The sequence below is a fragment of the Crassostrea angulata genome, chromosome 1 (assembly GCF_025612915.1).
Source record: "Crassostrea angulata isolate pt1a10 chromosome 1, ASM2561291v2, whole genome shotgun sequence".
In the NCBI taxonomy this organism is placed as follows: Eukaryota; Metazoa; Mollusca; class Bivalvia; order Ostreida; family Ostreidae; genus Magallana; species Magallana angulata.
In genome coordinates, this window is record NC_069111.1 from 26,231,137 (window position 1) to 26,243,881 (window position 12,745).

At 37.5% G+C, this 12,745-nt stretch overlaps 1 protein-coding gene across 1 annotated transcript; it reads right to left on the reverse strand.

The window, feature by feature from the left end:
- Window positions 1-1,437: 1,437 nt before the first annotated feature.
- On the reverse strand, window positions 1,438-11,278 carry LOC128168173 (putative beta-hexosaminidase). Its single transcript, XM_052834309.1, has 9 exons — window positions 11,170-11,278; window positions 5,854-6,582; window positions 5,349-5,767; window positions 3,807-4,541; window positions 3,437-3,680; window positions 3,072-3,351; window positions 2,806-2,976; window positions 2,654-2,702; window positions 1,438-2,008 (listed from the first exon to the last, which is right to left on the reverse strand). Exons 1-9 carry the CDS (start codon window positions 11,222-11,224, stop codon window positions 1,880-1,882), a joined length of 2,811 nt encoding a protein of 936 aa, XP_052690269.1. The 5' UTR covers window positions 11,225-11,278; the 3' UTR covers window positions 1,438-1,879.
- Between the last annotated feature and the right edge of the window lie 1,467 nt (window positions 11,279-12,745).

Below are 12,745 nucleotides of genomic sequence, written 5' to 3' on the forward strand. Positions count from 1 at the left end.
AACCCTTATATATAATAGTGTCTGTTTGGGAGGGTAACAGTTGAAATTGACACCCCGAAAAAACCATTGTCAACCGACGCTAAGCGGAAATTTGACAATGGTTATCGAGGGGTGTCAAATATCTTCGCAATATTGAAGATTTCCACTACGTTATTCCAAAATTATATTTTCATGTTATATAATTTCAATTGAAAATGCACACAATGACTTAAGTTTATCAATGAACATTCAATTGCATTTTAAAATTCTAACATCAAATATTCAAAGTCCAAAAATACCCTGGTAATGTACCCTAAATATAACAAGGAGAATAATCTAAAACTGAGGAACATCGCGTCCGTCCTTAAGACACATCCTATCAAAACTGATCCTTGATTACTTTCCCTTTGAAAAGGATGTGAACCTCTAGCAGAATCCTTTCCATAAGGATGCTTTGTGTCAAGTTCGGTTAAATTTAATCAAGTGGTTCTAGAAAAGATGCCAAATATGTGAACAGTTTACGGACAGACGGACGGACTGACGGAAGAAGGGTGATCATACAATCTTACTTGAATCTTTGGCACAGGTGATTCAACAAGACCATACCACATCGCATCTGTGCGTCCATGCTTGCTAATCAAGGGTCGGATTCATTTATTCTTTAAAAGATAGTTGATAAGAACACTTGACTAGAGAAGATTTCGTGAATCAAATCAATGTACTGAAGGTACTGAAAGCCAGGCTCTTTTTTTGTTCACAAATAAGTTCACTTTGTTAGCTCAGTTTCAGTTGTCTTAATTTAGCGATTGATATGTTAAAAAGGCAAATATCTTCTTTGGTTGGATTAAAGAGATTAAAAAATCCTAATGAACTTTAACGGCAGATATTACATCGGAGAATTGTAAATGTACAGTAACCATTAAAATCTACATACTTAGTATAGTACTTGATGATGTTTGGATTGGATGGTCATACATTTCGGGGTCTTTTTAAGCGAACACACATATTCAGTTAACGATTCCGGCAACTACTATCCATTTTTTATCCTTTCATGATTTTTATTAGTTTCAAAGTAAAGAAAACTTAAGTGTGGACAATTTCGACCGATTCTGAGGTAAACATTCAGAGGTCATAGCACAAAAAGCACTGGTCATTTGCAATATAACTACACACTATTGGAGGAAGCGAAGAATTTTAATAATCAAATGGGCAATGAATTGCATATAGGTCCACAAATACAACGATTTTTTATTTGATCTAAGTAATTTATTGTGTGACCAATTGAGAATTTAGGATTTATCATTTACATGTATTTGATTAAAAATTAACATTCTATCATGTTTAAAATCTATCAAAACATACCACATTTAGTTTTTAAAAATCATTTGCCCAAGATGTGATGTCATAGGCTATTGTGTCAGAGTCAACAATAGAAAAAACAGCGAAGAATTATCTGCAAAGAACGTAATTTTATTCCAAACTTTCTAAACTAACACCATGAAGAGAAATCGATCACGCGCGGTATCCATTTTGTCTGCACAGCCTGCTGTGTTTTAGGACGATCACCAGAAATACACAGATTTAAAGTTAGGGAGCGCTTACTCACTTAAAAGGGAAATGGTTCGCTTAGCGATGTCCTGCCAATTTTATATTTGTTAAAAACAAATAAATAAATAGAGACAGAATCTTAAACCTGCATGGCAAAACTAAGTCAAAGAAACCACTCCTTGCTCATTTTTCACATTTTATTGACAACTTTGATATAACCGGACTTCCAACGGATTCTTTCGGCACTTGTGCATCATTTTTTTATTGTTTATCTCCCCTCTCACGCATTACATTTACATATACGTTTTACATGCTTGTTTATCCCTCAGTGAAATCTGCGAGGGAACAAGGTTTATACCGCCGCTATGGGGGGAACGTCTGTTGAGGGATTAGTTGTCCCAAAGCCCGGGGGGATATCGATCCCTGGCGGGGGTGCGATAAGTCCTGCATCCACCAGCTTCTCCAACACATTCCGTGGCCTCTGTAAAAGTATTAAAGAACCATGGCATAAGAAATTGAATGAAATGCAGCAGAGAATGTTCTGTTATGACGTCATTCCTATGTTCTTGCAAACTGATAGGATTGAAATTGACACGCCCTGTTTATCAATTGGTCTGAACCTACAGCGACCTAAGTAAAATCACGGACTGCACGAAATAATGATGATGCCAGACTCTCACAGGAGACGATTTGGCTGTTTCTTTTAGCTAATGTACTTATTAACAGTAATTTCGTGAATATTACTAACTTTTCATTTCAATTTATTAATTAGTTAAAGAAAGATGTTAATAAAAACAATTAAATGCTTCTTTGATGATTCATGCGGGTTATGAAGGTATAGCGATAATTGCAGGAAAAAATTACGTAACCCGCTTACGCGGGTTATGTATTCTCCCAACAATGTCGCCACCTTCATATCCGGCATGAATCATTAAAGAAAGCAATTTATTGTTTAAATGAATCAGCGTGCATAGGAAAAACTTAGTCAAAGACATCGATATAGATATAAAACATCTTCTTGTTAATGAATTTCAATAAGATAATTTGCATAGAATTGCCCACATGTAGCCTAAACTCACCCTCGTAAACCGCTCTTCGGCGATAGAAGAAAGCAGCGGATACTTACCTCTAATACATAGGTATCTACTTTACTGTATCTGTTGTTGGCAGCATTTCTGTAATATATACACACAAAGAGGATAAGATTCCATTTCTTTTGTTAAGTCATGACCATAAGAGCTAAATGACCCCGTCCTGCCCCACTATATGAACACTTGCCTGGATCTATAATTGAGTACTCTCATGTTGAGGCTGGTGATGTCCGTGGCTGGCTTGATGTCCGCCCACTGGTCCTTGCCCCCCTGTACCTGAGGCTGCAGCCCAGGGTACGCAACATCCGTGTGGAGCACGTGCTTAATGGTGTTGTTAGCATCTTTGTAAGTCATGTTTCTGTAAGGATTTATAACGGAATTACTCAAATTATTCACAGGTAAAATACTGAAAAAATATATAATATCCAACCTTTGAAGACCATCATTGCTTACCTCGCGCCAGGTGGCGGTATTCTAGGATTGACGTTGTACGCCTCCAGACGTTTGAGCTCACGATGTCCAATCATACTGGCCACACGCGCCCAGTCAGCATCACGTGCTGCTAAATCCGGAACAGGAAAGTCCTCGTTGACGTTAGTCCTGACCTTGTAGGAAGCTTCCCAGGGAGCCCGGTGCCACGCCCTCTCCGCAAAGACAACCAGGCGGGGGAATAGAAGGCCAAAGAGTTGTTCCTCGTTTCTGACCCTAGGCGTCCAGATCTGGGCCTGCATTCCTATCATAACATCATATTCTTATTGTAGTAGCAACTTACACTATCATGCTCACGAGTTAGTTTATTATATAAATCCAGTACGTACCTGTTACATTCTGGGGTTGCTTGGCTTCCAAACAGTTGCTATCGTCAATACATCCATATGGTGCAAACGGCATTTTACCAAATGTGAATTCATCAGGTATGAGATTACAGCACCGATGCTCAGGAAGATAAGAGAAGACTCGCAGTGGGTCAATGAAGCGAATGGCCCAGTAGTCGCCGTTACTCTCTGGGTCTGCCTCAGGGGCGTGGTCAAAACTGAGAAAATCGGACTGGGACAAAATCACCTATAAATTTATAAAAGTCGGTCTGTTATACAACCCCTCAATATTATAAATATATCTTTAGGCTAGCATTGCAAACAATTGATGTTGTAATATAGCAATTGAAAAATAATACAACATATTACATACCTTGTACCCGTTATTACTGAGTGCAGTAGCTCTTTGAATAAAAACGTCGTTTTGTGAGTTCCTCGTATGGACAGAAATTTCTAAATCTTTTGGATATCGACTGACATCAAAAGGCACCAGTGGCCCACCCCGCGGGTCGGTGGTTGGCCATGCCATGAAAAATTCTTCAAAACCAGAAAGGTTAACGCCATTGGCTGCGGCAATTTTTGCAATCTGCGTCGTGAAGTTGACTTTGATACGCATGAATGGATCTGTACCAGTAAACCCATCCATTTTACAGTAAGAGGAGTTAAGCCATGAGGCAGCAGGCGAGTCGTCTCCTCCAATGTTGATCTGTTCTAGCGGGATCTTCGCCTCCGTGTGATAGGATTTGATCTCCTTCAATACAGTGTCAAAAAACTTGAAAGTGGACGGCATGCAAGGGTTGATGGCCGAATCATCGAACAGCGTGTCGGTGAGGTATACGTGTTCGGTGTGTTTATCGTGGAGGTTGTAATCAGTCGTGTTAGTTCGCCTCGAATACTCGTTCATCGCGATGATGGCAGCCCGTGCCCGACCCGCTATGTTGATGCTGGGGATGATCTCAATGTTGCGGTCTTTGGCTGCCTTGAGAATATCTAGGTAGTCTGTCTTGGTGAAATATCCTGACCCTAGTCCACTTCCATTTGGATGAGACCCTAACTGAGAAAACAAACATGTCTTCTCTTCTGGGTCATGACAACGCCTCCCTCCAACCTGAACAGAAATGGAATCATGATTGATAGCTTACAACTGGTTTTTAAAAAAACGACAGATGCAACTATCACACGGACTGTGACATCAGACAATAAAGACGACTGGAATCCATGCTTGAATATCAGACGTATTTTTAAAATAAAATATAATAATTTCTACAAGACACGTACTACCGTATATCCGATTTTTTCCGCGTGTCTCAAAATTTGCGAAAATGGGGAAAATATGTAGGATTTTTAATTTGCGTCAGTCATTTTTTGCGAATTTAAAAGTGTCTTATAGGAAATAATAAAAGATATAATTTCTGTGTATTCAATATTTTGCGATTTTAGAGAGATCGCGAAAAATGCAAAAATTTGATCATCGCAAAAATTACCGGATATACGGTATACAAATACAGCCATTTTGGACCAATCTGATTAAAATACAAATCCCTACAAAAACACATGCACTCAGATATGTAATTTTATCAGATTGAGATTGGATATCATTATATTTATACGGTCTTTCGGTATAATAAACTATTTACACGTTCTTTTGTATGCACTTAGAACTGCGCAGATGCAAATTGAAACTGAAAATTACAAAACTTAAAAGTTATGAAAGTTCACTCTATAACCATGCATTTGTTAAGGAAATGGAACCTTAAAGATATTCGCCAATATACTACCGCTGCTAATGCCTATGTTATTGTATTCCAAAATATCCCGACATCAAAATGACTAAAATAACTTCGCGAATCAGAAAAAAGGCGGTAGCTGATATGATTGAATTAAAATGACCTTGTCACTCAAAATCTAGTATTACCTTTGCTAATTCAGGAAGTGTCTCAATGTCTAGTCGCCATCCTTCATCATCTGCTAAATTTAACTGAAGTTTGTTGAGTTTAAAAAGGGCCATGACTTCCAGCAGTTTAATGACAGTTGATTTAGGGAAAAAGTTCCTGGCCAGATCTAGCAACAAGCCTCTGTGACCGAACCTCGGCTCGTCTGTGATTGTCATTGTGGGTATGGTACCCCCAAATGCCAGCAAACTGAAGAGGGACTGGATTCCATTAAAGACCCCGCCTACTGAGTTCCCGATAATTTCTACCCGGTCAGGGTTAGCAGTGATGTTCATTGTATATCCTTCTGGGTTTCCCGTTGTAGAATTCTGCTCCATTTTAAGTTGTATCACTTTGTTAGAAGTGCTTTTCAGGTTTCTAATTTTGGTTCCTTTTATAGACTCTGAAAAAAAAAACAGTTTTGTTTAATATTTTTTTGATTTTGTATTCTTCTTTTACAACCATATTCTAAAATGCATTGATTCTTACTTTGCAGATATTTAGCGACGTCAGAGAGAATTCTAAAACGATCTCGATCAATTCTCCATCTCTTATCAATGGTTATGGTTTTATTTCCGATCATCTGTTTGAGGGGGGTCGGTAATATAGAACTTTTAATGTTGTCCAGATCGGTAAAGTTGTATCCTCTGTACCTTTCAAACGGAGTCGGGGGTATGCCCATCACGTCGTTCGGAATTCCTCTCATGAATTCAACGAAAGTCTTGTGGGGGGAAACGAAAGTTACATCCGGGCTTTTTGTGTTCTCAATTATTTCATGATGAGTGCCGTTGGATAGATACCAGTTCGGATAAACGTCATAACGTGAAATGGCCCAGTTAGAGGCAAGAAAAGAAACATTTCGGAGATCCCCAGGTTTTAAGGGAAGGTTCTGGAAAAGTTTGTTATCACCATTGTATGGGTCAAATTTAAACATACATCCTTTTACGTGTGTAAGAGTGATGTTGCCTGACAAAATGAGCCCTCCTCCGATGTACTGATTGATTGTAGCGTTGTAGTACACGGGTTGGATAAGTGTATGATGGCAGAAATAGATACTCCATCCTGCTGCAGGAATTGGCACACTTCCAATGTTCTCTAGAGTGACGTTGGCAAAATACGTCACTGTTGCATATGGGGTAAGGACTCCATTGCGCACAACATCATAAGTTATTTTGAGATCTTTCGCGATCCTGTTTATATCAGCAGTGTTTACATACCCTGAAAATAGAAACACTGTGTTATTAAAAAAAGATTTGTGTCATTATAACAGAGCAGAGCATAAGCGCAGTCTATCCAGAATTTCTCCAAGCAAAGCAATCGTTTTATTGTGAATTATTCAGCTCCGCCCGAAATAATGGAGGATAATACGAGTACCCAAGAGTACACCACCATAAACACTGATTAATGAACATCATGAGATGTTGATTATCGGGGTATGACACCACAAACACAGAACAATGAACATCATGAACTGTTGATTACACAAAAACACAGAACAATTGACATCATGAGATGTTGATTACCGGGTAATGACATCACAAACACAGAACAATGAACATCATGAGATGTTGAATACCAGGGTATGACACCACAGAACAATGAACATCATGAGATGTTGATTACCAGGGTATGACACCACAAACACAGAACAATGAACATCATGAAATGTTGATTACCAGGGTATGGCACCACAAACACAGAACAATGAACATCATGAGATGTTGATTACCGGGTAATGACACCACAGAATTGGACCAATGAACATCATGAGATGTTGATTACCGGGGTATGACACCGCAAACACAGAACAATGAATATCATGAAATGTTGATTACCAGGGTATGGCATCACAAACACAGAACAGGGAACATCATGAGATGTTGATTACCAGGGTATGACACCACAAACACAGAACAATGAATATTATGAAATGTTGATTACACAAAAACACAGAACAATTGACATCATGAGATGTTGATTACCGGGGTATGACACCACAAACACAGAACAATGAACATCATGAGATGTTGATTACCAGGTAATGACACCACAGAATTGGACCAATGAACATCATGAGATGTTGATTACCGGGGTATGACACCACAAACACAGAACAATGAATATCATGAAATGTTGATTACCAGGGTATGGCATCACAAACACAGAACAAGGAACATCATGAGATGTTGATTACCAGGGTATGACACCAAAAACACAGAACAATGAATATTATGAAATGTTGATTACACAAAAACACAGAACAATTGACATCATGAGATGTTGATTACCAGGGTATGACACCACAAACACAGAACAATGAACATCATGAGATGTTGATTACCAGGGTATGACACCACAAACACAGAACAATGAACATCATGAGATGTTGATAACCGGGTAATGACATCACAGACTTTGACCAATGAACATCATGAGATGTTGATTACCGGGGTATGACACCACAAACACAGAACAATGAACATCATGAGATGTTGATTACCAGGTAATGACACCACAGAATTGGACCAATGAACATCATGAGATGTTGATTACCGGGGTATGACACCACAAACACAGAACAATGAATATCATGAAATGTTGATTACCAGGGTATGGCATCACAAACACAGAACAAGGAACATCATGAGATGTTGATTACCAGGGTATGACACCACAAACACAGAACAATGAATATTATGAAATGTTGATTACACAAAAACACAGAACAATTGACATCATGAGATGTTGATTACCGGTGTATGACACCACAAACACAGAACAATGAACATCATGAGATGTTGATTACCAGGTAATGACACCACAGAATTGGACCAATGAACATCATGAGATGTTGATTACCGGGGTATGACACCACAAACACAGAACAATGAATATCATGAAATGTTGATTACCAGGGTATGGCATCACAAACACAGAACAAGGAACATCATGAGATGTTGATTACCAGGGTATGACACCACAAACACAGAACAATGAATATTATGAAATGTTGATTACACAAAAACACAGAACAATTGACATCATGAGATGTTGATTACCGGGGTAAGACACCACAAACACAGAACAATGAACATCATGAGATGTTAATTACCAGGGTATGACACCACAAACACAGAACAATGAACATCATGAGATGTTGATAACCGGGAAATGACATCACAGACTTTGACCAATGAACATCATGAGATGTTGATTACCGGGGTATGACACCACAAACACAGAACAATGAACATCATGAAATGTTGATTACCAGGGTATGACACCACAGACACAGAACAATGAACATCATGAGATGTTGATAACCGGGTAATGACATCACAGACTTTGACCAATGAATATCATGAAATGTTGATTACCGGGGTATGACACCACAAACACAGAACAATGAACATCATGAAATGTTGATTACCAGGGTATGACACCACAAACACAGAACAATGAACATCATGAGATGTTGATTACCGGGGTATGGCACCACAAACACAGAACAATGAACATCATGAGATGTTGATAACCGGGTAATGACATCACAGACTTTGACCAATGAACATCATGAGATGTTGATTACCAGGGTATGACACCACAGACACAGAACAATGAACATCATGAGATGTTGATTCCCGCGGTATAACACCACAGACACAGATCGGTGAATATCATGAGACGTAGAAATACCATCTTTTATTTCGGATAGTAACGATACTGTTTATTTGTAAAATTAATACATTGTAACCTTTGTTAACCAGTGATCACAATGAGATGTTGGTAATCATAATCATGATATACATGTTGGTAATCATAATCATGATAACGTTATCAATTAAAACCATCATATAACCAATTCTGAACTCGATACTGATTATTCGTTTTAATGCATTAAAGCATAATATGTGCTCAAAAAGTTGTCTCTTGACAAACTCTGATTAGCTGAAGTTAAACACAACTATATATCCATACAACATGATAGTTGCACTCATTAGGTTAAACAAGCCAAACAAAAAAGTTTTTTTTTTTGGTGAAATTGTGTTTTTTTTTATTTCTCAAGACTTGCGAGCTTAGAGCGTATATATATGGACACAATATTACAATAGATAACCTTTTGCAGGCCCCTCGATGGCCGTCCGGACATGTCAGTCAGTTAATGAATGCATTCACTCACGGAACAATAAAAACGTGTGCCACAACATGGTGTGTGTCTGACCAGATTCTCCTTTGGACACACCTCTATCTATCTTAACACGTGGTCTCCGGGGAGAATGTGTTTTTCTATGATAGACATGTATATTGCTGTTCATATTTATGTATTTTGTTGTTTTAATTAGAAATGCTGATGTAATGTCATTTCCGAAGGCCTGTGGCATGTTTGAACAAGGTCTGTTTTGACAGTGACGATGTGTTTGAATCAATAAATAACAAACAAAAATCTTGATGCCCCCAAGCTGGTTGTTAACATAGCTATCAAACGACAAAAAGTGAATACACTGTCTACTATGTTTCAAATACAAGAAAATCAAGAAAAACGATAATCAACTCATTTCGATGGAAAAGCGATGCAAAACACCCCCTCCAACAAATAGACTATGACCCCCCCCCCCCACCCCCCCCCCCCAAAAAAAAGACAAATTAATAAAATAAAACACACAAACAAACAAAAATACAAAAAAGCCCAAAACAAACAATGAAATATTCTTAAATTCTGGTTTAAGTCCTGTATTCTTTAACCTGTTTATCACTAATGTTTACCAGGTTTTTACTTATAAACATAATAACATGGACCACGCATGTACGACCAATGCAACTATATTGCTTATCTCCTCCCCATCCAATTTCTATATACTGACTAAAGATTTGTTCTTCATGTAAACGTTTTTGCTTTTACTAGTACTTCACGCCTGCCATTGACTAACATTTATCGAGAAAGAAACAGTATTGTTCTATGGCCAGTTTGCTAAGTGTTCAAACACTTGTCTATCGCTGTTTACAATTTCACGACATTTTTTTCTTCGAACTTAAACCATCTGTAATGCCAACATGACAACAGTTGATAGCTGTGATCATGCAAAATGATCCATTCTTCCTTTAAACTGAACATACGATTGTCTTTATTGCTTTATTGTTGGTCGTGAAATCAAAAAGCCATACAAGACAAGTTGTCATACTCTGTCCATATCCTCGTTAAGGTGTCGTAAATTTGTCACGGCGAATTCTGGCTTTTTTCCGCCATTGAAACGTGAACAAAATTACTTGAACTATGTGGTTGTTCTTGCTGCATAAATTTCCAATGCCTAAATGTTTTTAAATGTTATTAAAAAATACAGAAAAACAAAAATAAACAAAACGTTTTAAAAAACGTTTAAAAAAAATACAAGTATTAAAACACCCATTATTTGATGGTTTTTGTCTTTTAACTTTTTAGAACCATGTCTACAGATGACAGGACATGGATAGTTCATACATAGATCATTTCAAAGCCTTGCATGCGTCTACATCCCTCTTCCATCTCCTACTTAGTTTACATAGTGATTATAATTAATTGCAAATCCTGATGTTTGATGTTTTTTAAAAATCTTTTTTAAAACTATTTCTTGGAGCAAACTACAAATTGAAACGGAATAAATAAGATAAGAGCTTCAAAGTGAGCTATGATATCTTATGATACTTGTAAATATTGGAAGTTATACTAGATAATAAATCATATCACTGGATCCATATATCAATTTTACCTTAAATCAAATTGTAAGAACATCTTTAAGACTGACTGGTTTTAGTAGTTAAGCTGCTTACCCCTACACAGAGCGATTAGAATCGCCAAAATCCGCACCAAAGACCGGAGTATCATATTGACGTTACAGAAATGAGTGTCCCCTTAGGACCAAAAGGTTATAAGTCAGCGGACTGACCTGTGCCCTAAATTGACCTATCACCGAATCATAAATATTCAAATGAGACTGATGACGATACTTTGTCCAGACCACGAGGGTCAATGCACATCTTTTGGTTATTTCGGTGTTATTTCGGTGACGTCAACATCATGATGCATCTGTAATAGACACAAAAACATGTACGTCATTTTACGATGTCAATATAATAATAAATCCCGGAAAACACACTTGTATACATATGGTAATTACATGTACATTTCATTTTTGTTTGACTCAAGACGTTCTAAATGAACTATTAGTCCCTAACATTAAGTACATATGCAAGCATGTATTCTTGGGTTTTTTTGAGAAAGACATGCGTATTAAAAGTAGTCATTCGTTACAAAAAACACCTATACTCGTACATTTACCTGCATACGACAATTTATCAAGTCAAGGAACCGTAAGACAAATCGCTCAGTGGAATAGCAATCTATTACTAGCAGTCTGAGACGGACACTGCTGGAAATCCCTGTCTGTTCAAATCAAAGCATAACCAGCTCATTGAGATTTCTGAATGATGACAGCTCTAATCTCTCATTTCAGCTCGATGGACATCAGGGTTGCTAACTAGGTTTTAAAGTAAACAAAATTATGCTGTGTGGAGAGAACAGTTCAAAGACAAAGGAAAAGAAAAGAAAGAAAGAACACGACAACATGTGCGTCCCCAGTAGTATCTCTAGCTGAATTTTCCTTCGTACATTATTTCATTGAAAAATTAAAGGGACATGGCCACGATTTTGGTCAAATTCTATTTTTCTGTTTTTATTATTTGCAATGCTTTAGGAATGCATTTCTAATGATCAAATGAAATTTGGGTGCCAGTCGTTGAGTTTTAAGCAAGATACAGGGCTTACAATTCTTCGTCATGTAAACAAGGCTCGTGCCCTGTTTTTGTTAACATAGGTTCAATATACCAGTAAAAAATCTTTTTAAAGCTGGTTTGTCTATCTTATTATTCATTTTAAACATAAATAAACAGTTCCTAACGATTCACACATTCATTTTAGGTCTAAAACTGGAATTTTCACTTTAACATTCAAAATGTAAACAAACGCTTTGTTTACATAGCGAAGAATTGTAAGCTCTGTAACTCGCTTATGACTCATCAAATGACACTCAAATTTTGGTTGCCTATTAAAAATGCCTTACGGAAGCATTGTTAACATTAAAATCGAAAAAATAATTTTTGACCAAAATCGTGACCACGCCCCTTTAAGTGTGTAAAACTAGAATGGAAAAGCATTACCATGAATTCTCCACAAATTTACGTTCACATGACAAATTGAATAAGTATGGGATGATTTATGCAAAAAAAAAAAAAAAAGGAAAAAAAAGCCTGTCAGCCCTGGCTTTACAGCGAAAACGCCTGTCTAACTGTTATTTTCTTGTGAAACTTTGGAAACACAATCACGCAACACAAAAAGCGTGACCCCGCC